The following is a 13,307-nucleotide window of genomic DNA, read 5'->3' on the forward strand; positions in this document are numbered from 1 at the left end:
ATTCTCACTTCGTAGTCAGGTAAACAAAAAGATCCCTCTCGGAAAGCTACTATAAATACTTTCTCGAACTGGAGGAAGGGTACGTAAAAACTGTACAGCTTGCATTTCCAACATACTATCGCTGTTGTAGTATCATCCGAGCTATTTTCCTTCTCGTGAGAAAAAATCTGTATTGCAAATTTCTGCTGGTGCCTTTCAGCAGAATGTAACGTACTCCGAGTTAAGCATGCAACGAGGAATTTCAAGAAATTCCGCCCTCCCTTCCAAGCATTTCACGTTACGTTCCTCCTACCCACAAGGTTATATTCTTTCATCGAGGAAAATGGTCCGAAATATAGTTCCAATTTCATACGTTCAGCTACTAATGCATTTTCTCCATTAAGGCAGTGGAGAAGATCATAGCGGAGAAAAGTGACTCCAATATACAACAAATAATCTCCCCATCTGGCTGGTAGAGGATATATACGACAATTTTCTAAACAGTTTCCTCGGGACGGCTCGGAATACAATCAAACCGGAGACAGCGACTGACAACTTTTCTCAATAAGGTCGAAGAGAAACTGTGCCAGTGGAGAAGAAGGTCAAAGACAGACACGGACAAGGGAAGTAATGAGAGGGAGACAGAGACAGACAGACAGACAGATAGACAGAGAGGCAGAGAAACAGAGAAAGAGAGAAGGTGAGAGAGAGAGACAGAGACAGAGAGAAGAAATAGAAACTTACAATCAGCAACTTGATTTTGTTAACCAAAGGGGATGTCGTAAGGAATTTGTTGACGGCCGTGAAAAGTTTCCCTTGTAGCATGGCAGCGCTTTCGGCGTCTCGTCCTTGCGAACATCCGGGCCTGATGTCCGCTTCTCCGGGGCTGGGCAACAACCCCCGGCAGTCTTGCGGGAAATCTCTCTTCTTCAGTCTCCTCGCGGGCCCTCGTGGCTCCTCTTCCCTTCCAACTGTCGCTTCCTCAAAGATCACGCTTTAGGCGGTTTACTTCTATCCGCATTAAATTCGACTATCTAATGTTATACTCTGGCAACCCCTTAAAGCATCCGTTAGAATCGGACAGCTGATCGCTGATCCTTCGGGACACGGGTTCTTGGCCAAAATGACAAATGAATTCGAAAGTATCGGACGCTCCGTTTTTTTCGTATTATACGTCCACCACGTATTATACGTAAACAGATCTCGACGCTTTACGAATGCTTATTGAGAGGTCGTCGAGATTCTTTGTTTCGCTGGTAGCATAATATGCTCGATGGAGGAAGAAGGCTCAGGTTTCAGGTACCATAGAGGATACCAGTTCTCCAGTGGAACGAGATCAGTTTCCCACTGACAGGAGTGCGGTGTCGGGTTTATTTGAAAAATACGCTCGATCGGTCGACGATTTGATTGAAACGTGGCTGTGGCTTTCGAACGAACAGCTTTGTCTCGATACCACTAGCTCGCAAGGTCTAAGGATTCGTGAATATCGAAGGGTCCTTGGGGTCCCGGCGGTGCCGCGTTCTCGACATGGACTGAAGTCCGGAGCGGGCCGATGGATGCTGCGAGTTGCTCCAGAGGCAGAAGAACGCGCGCGCGAGAGAAAGCCGCGCGTGTCGAAGGGGGAAAGAGACAGATAGCGAGAAGAGGGGAACGGTGAACGAGCAAGGGTGAGAGAAATGGCTAGGAGAGAGGGGTGGATACGTGGAGATCGAGGGGGTGGCTGTGTCTATTCAGGAAGGGAGTGAATGGAAGGGAAAGGAGGGTTCACCGAGGGGTTGGGTTTCAACAAACGCCACTAGTTGCTGGTAACCCTTGCATGTTTACACGCCTGATGTTCCAAGCCGGTTACCGATTGTCCTTGTCAATGCGTTAATGCCATTTTTATCATCTAGCGTTCCAGTCAGAAATCGCTGAATTAATTTTCACCCTTCGAATACGGATCAAGGACATTTTGTTGAATAATAATCGATAAACGTAGATATAAAGGCAAAGTTTCATCGAAGTAATTTATTTGTGGATTAAATGTATGATAGGAAAAAACGATTCTTTGTTTTCAAACGTATTGTAATGCTGTATTTGTGGTCCACTCTTTGGTTTTATCCTTCTTCTTTTTTTTTTGAGTATGAAATACCGTAGAAAAACAAAAAAACGAGACAATGGTATGGGGAAACGATGCATCTCCATTGTCTGAACTTTCAGGTCGTAAACGCTCGATGACAAAAGAAATGATAGAGTCAACGGAATTTCTAACGATTTCATTTTGTTCTGTTGTAAAACGAAATTGGTCAAATATTATAACCGAAGGTGTCTGCGATCTATGCACTTTGTATGGAAAGCCAATGATTGGCAGTTTGTATTTAAATGAGTGGGGGCGCAACAACTAATAGGTGTACGCATCGTTCTCGTTACCAAGGTACATTATTTTAGCACTTCGGTAAACGAACAGCCGTGGTTAGTCGTATCGAATCGAAATTCAATTTATTCGGTGAGTTTCGTTAAAGAGATTTGGATCAAAATTTCATTTAAAATTGCTTTATATCAACAATAGAGATTACATACATATCGGCGATCGAGATTGGAAGAACAACGATTGCAGAAACCACAAAGTATTTTTACATTACAGAATTTTTAATCAATATTTACCGCTGTACGCCCACTAAACTAACAAAATAGCAAAGTATACATCGTATTTCCATTCCCTTTGTACTTTTGACTAAAAATAAAATAGGACATCGTGAATTTAGATTCTGGATGGACCTCATTATTTGTTATAATTAGATGCGCTGCATGAATACCATTTTACGTTATGCTACAACAGGATACCACCCACTAGAGGTTGCGATGGTAGGTTAATTAAATACAGTTTGCACCCGGTAGAAGTGGAACGACAAACGATACGATATCCGAACAAATACATTTTTCTCTAATTCAAGGATATCGGGTTACTCTTTCTGTATATGTTAGATTAGAACCGAATATTCTAACAAATACTTGAAGTATAATCTTAGTTAAGTTCGATTTAGGATCGATATAACGTTTAACTTGCTTTTACGTAAAAAGGTATATCTATATCTTATTCCAGTTAACGATTTAAAAGTCAACCATGTTAAAATAGGTTTTTCAACTTTTGATAAGATTTTATGTCGTCTTAAAATGCTACTTCAAAATTTCTTCAGCGTACCAAGATGTAAATGATATTACGACCATTCACGTCACCATTAAGTTTCTCGAGAAATAATGGATACCTCAAAGTTTCTTCCCGCATCGAATTTACTGCCATCGTGAGCGAACGAAGGATGAATGTATACGATACGGACAGTGATTATCATATTTCGACAATAATTTTATTTTAAACTGATAAATAATAGATTAGTACAAAATAAGTAAATACGAATCATGTTTAACGATAAATCTTACTCCAAGTACATTATTTAAGTGCGAAATTAAGTAGGCGCATTTTAATGGAATAATTTCCATGATTGAATTAAATATCTACTAAATTGCTAAATTAAGTAGTTCGATATGCGTTACATGAAGTACGGAAAGTGGAAAGTTCGGAAGTACAGTACTGGTGCTGCCACCTGTCCATACTTCCCTAAACGCAAGCGAATTCTGTATCGACGAGAAGTAACCTTACGTATCGTTTATTTTTTGCATATTTACATACTCATTATAATCTTGCGCAACGCATCCACACACTTATCCATATTGGACAAATATCGATAATCCACTGGCATTTATTTCAAATTACGAAAATACATATCATATCATTGTCTTATGTAGGAAAAACAACTATGTATATTATCCTTCCTATAGTAGAGTAGGACGCGTTATAAATCCTATTTTTAGTATTGCATTTGTCAAAAGTAGTTTTTCTCGCGTAATATCACAGATATAGGTACTCGAAGTGTAATCCGTTAAGTCATGGTTCTTTCATAAAAGCTTATGTTCGAGACGTTCTCAAACATTATCGTGGTTTCGCTATGTCTACGATATAAACAATCTATGTAACATCTACGATGATATTAGCCGTTATCAAAACGAACACAATTGAAGTGCGATCTAGATATAACTTCGTTGCAACGTTCCAAAGTTCAAAAAATACGTGACACTAAATTCATAAAAATATCGTTTCTCCGCTTGCATAATTATCGTTGTCAACGGAAACAACGTAAAAAAAAAAAAAAAAAACAATTTTTCGTGTGGACTAGCATACTCACATGTCCTAGTTTGTGGTGCTTTTATTAGAAAATCTTCGAAATATCAGAATTATCATTGCATACTATCCGGAGGACGAAGTGCCAGGGCCAAGACTTGTTGCATCTGTATCCGGACATCGAGCTTCTTCTCTTCCGGTACTTGTCGAATGATCGGCAATAACGAAAGTAGAAACATTTTGTCGTAGTCATCCTCATCGTATGCAACTCGTTGGCTGCTGTGTGACGACAGGATATCGTGAATTTCATTATCGAAGGACGCGAACGACGTCTCACAAAGCTGCTTCGGATAACGGGGGCACATTTTATAGGATGCGCCCGGCTGAAGGTATTCCCTGCCAGTGGTAATGGAGGGAGCAGCATGGGCCAATGGTACGTCGTATTCTTCGATCACCGGATTGTCAATTTCACCCTCGCTCTCCTCAGATTTGCAATTACTTAATGTAGTACCGGCATTTCTGTAATGTATAGGAATACGGGCATACGACTATAGACTGGCTAATGCGTCGTTCAAATAAGAACAATCTCCGCGCTCACAACATTCGGGAGGTACTAACCGTTTATTCTCCACCGTTGGCATTAGAAATAACAGTTGATCGAAATACATGTATTTCTTTCGTTTCCGACCAACCGGCCCTACTTTCTGTGATTTCTGAAGCTTCAATTCTTTCATAAAATAGTCACGGATATTTCTCCATTTTCCACGTAAGTTTTTCTCTGCAAATTATGGGACTCTGCTGTAGATATATAACATGTTCTAACGATAATAAACAAAATTACTCTTACTAAAGATTATTTCCTACGATGGTTTTAAAGGAGATCTATAAAAAATGATCAGTTGGGTCGGGAAAAAAAAGATATTTCTATCTTGTTTTTCATTAAAGATTATGCAAGTAGAACGATAGTTATTGTTATAACTACTGAATAGATGAAACAATTTGTACTAATTTTAAACGACTGCAGGTATGGTCACGACAACTCGTGCCAGGGTCGAGTAAGTGCAAGTCGAGGAATCCGGATCGATCGATCGCAAGAGGCTGTATACCTTCTACGTTTCTCTCCTCGTCCGTCAAGCGCGCCCAATTCGGTACCATCACCTGGCAGACCTCGTCCCACGCGGTCATCTTGGCATTACGGTCGTTGTACTCGCTACGATTCACATCATAAATCGCCGGTCGTTTCTCGATTTCTCCGATAAATTTCTCAGTATCGAACATGGTGCTTATCGCGGGAAGGTTTATCAAAGTCACCTTCGAGATTTTTTTTTACTCCTTATAGATTTTCTCTTCTTTTTGTCGTTCAATTGCTTCAAATATTAACAACAAAAGAAAGGAAAGGAAAGAACGTAACCATGTAACAAAGAAGAGAAATTTGCCGCTACTTAACGATACCGATTACAAAAGGGGATGGCACGTCTCGACTAGAGTCGATCGTGTTTCAACGGTCGAACGAGCAAGATACGAGTGTATCGATTCGGATTAAGCTGAACGTGTATACGATCGCACGAGCTGGCCAATTCGCGGCCAATGAATAAGAACGAAGGTTGTTCGTATCGCGCGTGAATACTCGTGCGTTGGTCGATGTCGACGATCGAAGCGCGCAAAGACTAAGAAAAAGAATTGGAAAAAGAAATTTTTGGACGGAACGTTATGATCCCGCAAGCGATTTGGCTTGTGTACACTACGCCGTCGCCGGCAGCTTGCGCGTCACTGCGGAGAAACCGTTGTACGGCTGGCTTGGTTTGGCATCATGGCGCTAGGCTGGCGTGCGGTTGCGGTTGCGGAGCGGAATCTATGCCGCTGCTATGCCGCAGCGTTGCCAAATCTACCCGGTCAGTCGAGACTGAAAAGACGGCGAAACCCGCGAGCACGTCGCGATTGCCTCCTTTCCTCTGCGTGGATGTGTGTGCGACGCATCCTCGTTGGCTAGTCGTCGCCGCCGCATTTTCAATGCGGTGATACTGGCGCTCATCGACCGCACCGGGTTTATAATAACGCTGCGAGAGAAACCGGTGATCGGCTGGAACCGGTTGTAGGAGGTAGTCCGATATTCGCACGTGAATAAAACGCATGTTTCATTTTTGGATCTATAATTAGATCGGGCCATCAAATAGCGAAAATTCAAAGTGCACTTACGTAATCTCGCGAAAGACAAAACATCATTAACAAACGATGCGATTGCTTACGCTACGGTAAACGAGAACACATCGGTGATTCCGTGGTTCGTACGATCCAGCAAACGCTTCGGGTCGTTTTGATAGAACACGTACGTATGTAGATGGATACAGGTGGATTACGTTCTCGTCGTCGTTGTTGATGCGGAATTCGCCGCAAGTTTCGACGTTGCCAAACGTGTTGCTAAGTGTACGAGTAGGTACGTCGAATGTGGCGCGTTGCTACGCGATCGTAGATACCGTGCTCAACAAGAATGGACGCGGACGCGCCGCGGCCACGTCGTCGCGTTTCTACCGCGCCGTTATCGACCATGTCCGGCCGTTTGGCAAACGCAGCGAAATCGACGCCGGCTGGTTGCTGAATGAAACGTTATATCCTCTTATCTCGCCTGTGATCTAGTAAAGACACCTTCGCGACCATTTTTACAAACAGAAACTGGGGATTAACGAAAATCGGTTTATAACACGTCCGAAGTTGTATAATATCACTGGCGATTATTTTATCGGGCAAGTTCATGGCGTTGATAGCAACACGTTTTTATGATGAAGAGTAAAATGAAAGAGCAAACTAAATGAAACGCTTTGACGTACTACTGAGATTATAAATAATTACGTTCACGATCTAACTGTAAAATATCAGAATTAATTGATGCATCGCGCGCAAATGCTTGCTGTCCAATAAACGACAAACTTTGCACAGTCAGATGAATATGTTTCGCACGTGATCAACAACGTCACATTGTTTTACCGTTATATAAATAATTGACAACGATCGATGCTATGGTTATTTTGACAAATATTTAAATGATTAAGTACCATTTTAAAAATAATTCGAAAGAATCAAACTCTGAGGAACGATGTTACGATTCAAAAACATTTCGTGAGAGAAAAAAGTGTCCTAGAAGGAGAAGAGAAAAATAAACATCTCCTATACATTATCTGTGATTATCGTAAGAAAACAAGGCAGTAAAGTATAGACTATACATAGGCTTGACCAATACAGGTCAAAGTGAAGCTGCTTAGATATTGTTTCCTACCAATAGGTATATTTATGTATCTCCAAATCTGACAAAAATATGGTCGAAGTTGATAGATAAAACCAAACTATTACTATGATAGTCATAACTAAGCAAATGTCAAGAACGATTTGTCGACGACGCAACATATAATTAAAAAAGAAGCAAACGAAGTTCCAAGCTACGAGAAAAAGACGGACTCTGCGCAGCAGCTGCAAATATCCCGAGAGGGGGCCACCCAAACATACAAGCTAAATGATGGAACAGAGATGAAAGATTTTCGAATAGAAGACGGAAAGAGCGTGAGGAAAGTCGAATGAGAAAGAAAGATCGATCGAGGGAAGGGCGAAAAGGGGGTGAATGAAAAGGAGTGAGAGAGGATACATAGAGAGCTGAAGAGGGAAGGAGAAGAGAGAGAGAGAGATGTGTAGTCAGTCCAGACAGAGTGTACCTTTAACGCTCTTCGTCCTCCCGGATCCTAGTCAGTCTAGAGCCGGCAACAAGACGGTGAACATCGTTTCATTACTATAGTTTCTCTGTCCAACTGAAGCTATCGTCCTTTGAGACCTAATTCTTTGGTCACGTGTTCGAGTCCAGACAAATTCGATCGATCGTCATGCCGGAGTTCCTTGGAAAAAAATACAAGCTGTTCAGCAGCGAGAATTTCGACGATTTTATGAAAGCGCTCGGTACGTATGAATTGATAATATATACATAAGTAAGTTGCTCCAATTGAGTTCCAAGAACGTGATTCATAATTAAATGTGCGCGTACGATACAAAGGTGAGTGATAATACACGAGACGTTCTGTATCGTTGCATGAATTTCATCCGGCAGATTATGATATCAAACGTTATTATCAGCGCCGACTGATGTGGCAAATAAATCGTAAATACCATAATCGAAATGAAATATTCATAAACATTGTACAGCACATATGCGAGTAACGACATTTTGTCGTTTGATAAGGGAGATATTTCAATTGCGATCTGGTAACGAAATTGTGAAAGTACAACTTGCAATGTCATTCCTGTATTGTAGTAATAATCGATATACTCGATTGTTGGAACGAACTTGTGATATATCTATGTTATGAAAATATTTATTAATGACGGAAGATTAAAGTAAAATAAAAAATAATAAAATAATATAAATAATAAAAGTCAGACAAACCTCAAGAATGTGGGTGGCATGCACAATCAATGCTATGAAATAGCCGGTTCTGTTGCTGGGAAATTTAATTCCACCACAAACGAACGATCTCATTTATAATATTAGAGTCCGCAACGTATTGTAATGATAAATAAGATAATCAATTTTAATATGTTGAACTATGCTCCTGTGGCTGTGCAACGACCTGACCTCACGCTTAATTCCCGCCATGTGCCACAGACAGAGTCCGATTGTACTCCAATTTAACACTTGAATTAATTTACCAGCAAGATTAATAAATCGCAATTGTCAGTCGAATCGTACTAATGTATGGTACTTGTGGAGTTAACTTAATAAAAATACACTGACCGCGTTGCCTGATAATAGACGAATAGGGGCCTTAAGCGAAGAACAAGATACATAACATTACAAAATGCGTATGATTTACTCGTCACATTGTAAGTGACAACAGTCGTATAAGCGCATCCGCAACATTTTCACATTCTCATTATATTGCAACCGGTTATTTCATACGATTACCGGAAATTAAATAAAAGTGCAAGCTCATTCTGATCGACATCGCCCACACGTTAAAGTGTTGACTAATACGAGCAAGGAATATAAATTATTCCTTCCTCGAATCGAGGGAGGCTGAAATCGTGCTGATGATTGATGTGTGTAAAAACATACTATAACTCCTTACAGATTCGCGATGATACTTTAGATCTTATACATTTATTTACCTTTTAAAAAATATGATTAATAATATCGGTCGCAATTACATAATCTATCGATATACATATAAAGTACGTTGAAAACAAATATCACGTAACCGCTGTAATTTGATGCGAAGAAACGAACAAATAAGATTATGGTAACCTGTTTCATATTTTGTTTTCAAAGATATGTACGCGCGATGCGCTGTAGATATCGTAAATAATCGCAGAAAAGTTCAAACTTCAAAGTTTACATATTGGTATTTTGATTATGGAGAATCCGGTACCCATTATTCACGATATAAGATGCGATAATAACACCGGTGGTGTTCAGTCTTGCTTTTACTTTCGTTGGTAACGTGTCGAGCTCTATTCGTTCAAAATGCTTTCATCCGTTTTCGGAAAACAATACAAACTCCAATCGAGTGAAAATTTTGATGACTTCATGAAAGCCTTGGGTAAGGAAAACTCCCATATTTAACACAAATTTATTTAGCAAAAAGTATCTTAAATTTAATTTGCAATTCAAACGTTATAATTGAACATCTGCGCTTGCATTTATCAATTTGAAAAGAAGCTGTTCTTATAAACGACTGAGTTTGATTTTTTTTTTTAATCTGTATATTCCTAAACTGCAGTTTTGTATTTTTCTTTTTTTTTTTTTTGTTTTGTTTTAGGTGTAGGTATAATGACACGTAAAATGGGTAGCAGCGTGAGTCCCGTGATTGAACTGACAGAGAACAATGGAGTGTATACGTTGAAAACGACTAGCGCATTCAAGAACTCTGAAATAAAATTCAAGCTTGGTGAGGAATTTGATGAAGAAACAGCAGACGGAAGAAAAGTGAAGTGTGTCTGCACTTTAGATGGAAATAAACTTATTCAAGTACAAAAAGGAGAAAAGGAAACCACTATTGAAAGAGAATTCACGCCGACAGAAATGAAAGCGGTATGTATGCCTAAAGTAAAGTATACTTACACGCGGCAGAGGAAGAGAATAGAAAAAAATTATCTCGTTTAATCTTATAAGAACATTATCAGCAACCTTTGTATCTTAACAGTTTACTTATTATCTCAGTACAATCGTAAACGTTTAATCTAATAAAAACCATGATCATAATAAATTACATAATCTCGATCATTAAGGAATTAGAAGCTCAGTGTTTCAATTGAATTACATTTTGTGCAATGGAAGTTCTGCAGGGTTGAACGACACTACGAAAGATAACAGGGCGAACATCTGATGATAATAACAATGCCTGTCATTGGTCAAAAGGTCCGCCAATTACCGCTTGCTCTTCGTGACTCGAACAATGTAATAAGTTCAATAATAGAGTTAATAATAACTGTTTCGAAACCTTGAAAGACAGTTTAAAAAACTATAGGAATCGTATATTACATTCATTTAATGAAACTATTAAAATATGAAAATATTTGTTACATATACGTATTTTTTTATCGAATTAAAGAAATGAATATTTTTTTATGTTTCAGATCATGAAAGTTGATGATATCGTATGTACAAGAGTATACAAGGTTCAAGAATAAAGATGTTATTTAAGGAAATAATGTTCCTTAATGAATTAAAAATTGATTAATGATGTTGAAAGTTGTTCTCGCTAATTAAGGGCAATATATTGTTTTCATAAATGTAAAAAAATAAACTTTTTTACACGCAGAATAATACACATGAACGCATAAATATGATACAGCTGGTATTATTTTTAAATAAGGGTTTAATATTTCGCAGTATACGATATATGAATACAATGTCACTCATATTCATATACGTAAGACGGAAATTATTATGTTGCATTTTGAAAGTATCAAATATTTCTATATTTTTTACGCATCTTTAAATGCTATTCATATGCTTCCATGTATGTTATATCCATTATGGATATATCGAACGAAATTTCAGAACAAATAAAGAATAATTTTGAACATCTTTGTATCAAAATATTTTTTTTATATAAATACAATGAAAACGAATACAATGAATAGAAAGCTTTAATTATAAATAATACAAAATAAAAGAACAATTCTAAAAACTTTACTGATCAATATTTACAATCCTAGTAACACATTTATTAAGTAATATTATCCATTAGGATCTATCACTGGAGAAATCTGAAAAATTTTGTTTATATATTTATATCTATCTATATACTACATTTCTCTGTAAATACTGAGCAAGAATAAGTCACCCTTACGTAATATTCTATGTAGCAAGTATGTCCTTCATCGGTTTTAACCATGTATTGAAAACACAATAGTCCACATGTATCAGTCCTCAATGAAACTTTGTTTGCACATGACAATGCTTTCATAGCTGGCTTAATATGTGAGAGTTTGTAACTAGACATAGCTGTCGAAGTACATTGAAAGTTGTCAACCAATTCACCATCATGGGGTAATTCAATATGGCAAATTCCAGCTAAACCAGTTGTACTAATACGAAAGAAAGGTGGAGTAGGTGATAAAAATAACTGCAATATTACCAAAATATAAAATTACTAAGCTATAATTTGATAGAATTTTTAAGCATTAAATTATGTTTTACCTCAATCAAATCACTAGTTGAATCAAGTTCGGATAAGATATCTTTTAATAGTTCGGTTTGGAGGACTACTTTGTTTAAAACATTTTCTGGCTCAAGATGAAAATCTAATAACTCATCAGGTTCCTGAGTTTTTAAAGAACAATCCGTTATAATACCATCTTCCTCTATCAGAACTGTTACAGGATGTCCATTGCCCTATTGTAAAAACTTCTATTTATTAATAGCTAAATACAAGGTTTATAATATATTTTGACCATATGTACTTCATAGAAAAGCTGCAAAGCTACAGAGCTCCCTTGACAATTTATATTAGTCCAGAACATACAGAGGCATTCCACTAATATGTTTAAATTTACTCTAAATATTACGTCTTCCTTTAAATTAAACACTTGAAATACATGAGCTGGTATATAAGCACTAGCTTGCATGCATTTTGCATCTTCTACTGTTACTTTTAAACCATTCTCTGTTCCAAAACATGTGGCATTCTGAAGAAAATCAAAAAGTTCTTATATCAAAATCTATTTTGTCTCTGCTAGAAATCTCAACAGAATGGTCTAATATTATTATACCTCTTTAAAATTAATTGCTTTTAGTAACAATACTATAGTTTTAAGATTTCCTAACTTTGCAACTAAATTATAATTTTCTACTTCAGTATACATGTTCTTTATCTAAAACTTGAAATAATAGCAAGCTTTGAAATTGTTCCTTTGTTATATATTGATAAGACAATTTATCTTTCGTGATGGCAGTTAGCCAAACTGCTAAAACGTGTTTACAAGTAAATAAAGATCTATCATTTAACACTTGACATCTGAAAGTATATTTTACAATCATCAATATTTGTTATTATAAGTACCTAGAGAGGTTATATATTTTATACCTAAAGGATGTACAAAGACAATAGTTTATATGTGGGAAAAGCATATATATTGTTCCTGACAATCCTTTAACCTGCACTAAATATCTGGCTGTATCTCTAACATTATTAGGTGGAACACCAGCACTTTCAGAAGGAAAAATATAAGTTATACGTCCTCGTTCATACAATTCTAATGCCCTTTCAAGTGCATCACCAAAAATGTTATACAGATTTAATAGTACCTCATCTAAAACTAAAATCATTAATTGTTGTGTAAAGATTTGCCACTGATAATTACGCAGCATTATATAATTACATAGTAAATATGTATACATTTCTGTTCCTTTTCAAAACTGTCAGCTGTTTCCTTTAGCACTTTATTTACAAACTCTGCATATTTTATATCGTACGTCTTAGACAAAAGCGCATTTGATGCTAATTTTTCGTTTACACTCATGAAGGCTATGTTTCGTGTAAGTACATATTTTAATGTAACTTTTGTACAAAAAATATAAATAAAAGAAATGTTGATAAATAGTCAACATAAAGTTATCTTAATTTCGAGTCACATTACTTCAAACAACTTAACACGTCAGAAGATGATAAAGATACATGCAACTATCTTC

At 37.4% G+C, this 13,307-nt stretch overlaps 4 protein-coding genes across 13 annotated transcripts in view; 1 reads left to right on the top strand and 3 right to left on the bottom strand.

Moving 5' to 3' along the window:
* The window catches only part of LOC122575794 (calmodulin-like), a 75,594-nt gene that overhangs the window by 56,009 nt on the left and 6,278 nt on the right, over nt 1-13,307 (bottom strand). The window contains exon 1 of one of the 4 annotated variants that reach the window (XM_043745232.1): nt 7,837-7,965. The exons of 1 other annotated variant lie outside the window; for it this stretch is intronic. Coding sequence is in view for 2 of the 3 variants with exons in the window: in XM_043745234.1 (XP_043601169.1) it covers nt 724-804 (81 nt within the window). In the remaining variant the exon portion in view is untranslated. Of the gene's footprint in view, nt 1-723; nt 2,361-7,836; nt 7,966-13,307 lie in introns of those variants that run through there. 2 more of the 4 variants (XM_043745234.1, XM_043745218.1) reach the window with 2 other exon arrangements.
* LOC122575841 lies at nt 4,139-7,676 on the bottom strand. Its single transcript, XM_043745320.1, has 3 exons — nt 5,242-7,676; nt 4,754-4,913; nt 4,139-4,654 (listed from the first exon to the last, which is right to left on the bottom strand). The coding sequence occupies exons 1-3, from the start codon at nt 5,411-5,413 to the stop codon at nt 4,252-4,254; spliced, it is 735 nt and encodes a 244-aa protein (XP_043601255.1). The 5' UTR covers nt 5,414-7,676; the 3' UTR covers nt 4,139-4,251.
* On the top strand, nt 7,846-10,960 carry LOC122575847 (sodium/calcium exchanger regulatory protein 1). Of its 2 annotated transcripts, none has more exons than XM_043745333.1 (3): nt 7,846-8,074; nt 9,931-10,202; nt 10,748-10,960. In XM_043745333.1, the coding sequence occupies exons 1-3, from the start codon at nt 8,002-8,004 to the stop codon at nt 10,799-10,801; spliced, it is 399 nt and encodes a 132-aa protein (XP_043601268.1). In that variant the 5' UTR covers nt 7,846-8,001; the 3' UTR covers nt 10,802-10,960. The 2 variants fall into 2 exon arrangements, with proteins under 2 accessions (XP_043601268.1, XP_043601263.1); XM_043745328.1 differs by lacking the exon at nt 7,846-8,074 and adding an exon at nt 9,302-9,711.
* LOC122575814 (cell cycle checkpoint protein RAD1-like) lies at nt 11,287-13,278 on the bottom strand. Of its 6 annotated transcripts, XM_043745255.1 has the most exons (6): nt 13,015-13,277; nt 12,924-12,934; nt 12,080-12,304; nt 11,817-12,011; nt 11,467-11,742; nt 11,287-11,383 (listed from the first exon to the last, which is right to left on the bottom strand). In XM_043745255.1, the coding sequence occupies exons 1-6, from the start codon at nt 13,136-13,138 to the stop codon at nt 11,354-11,356; spliced, it is 861 nt and encodes a 286-aa protein (XP_043601190.1). In that variant the 5' UTR covers nt 13,139-13,277; the 3' UTR covers nt 11,287-11,353. The 6 variants fall into 6 exon arrangements, with proteins under 6 accessions (XP_043601190.1, XP_043601182.1, XP_043601220.1 ...); XM_043745247.1 differs by having other exon boundaries at nt 11,287-11,742; XM_043745285.1 differs by having other exon boundaries at nt 11,287-11,742; nt 12,924-12,928; nt 12,998-13,153.

This window comes from Bombus pyrosoma, linkage group LG2 (genome assembly GCF_014825855.1).
Source record: "Bombus pyrosoma isolate SC7728 linkage group LG2, ASM1482585v1, whole genome shotgun sequence".
In the NCBI taxonomy this organism is placed as follows: domain Eukaryota; kingdom Metazoa; phylum Arthropoda; class Insecta; order Hymenoptera; family Apidae; genus Bombus; species Bombus pyrosoma.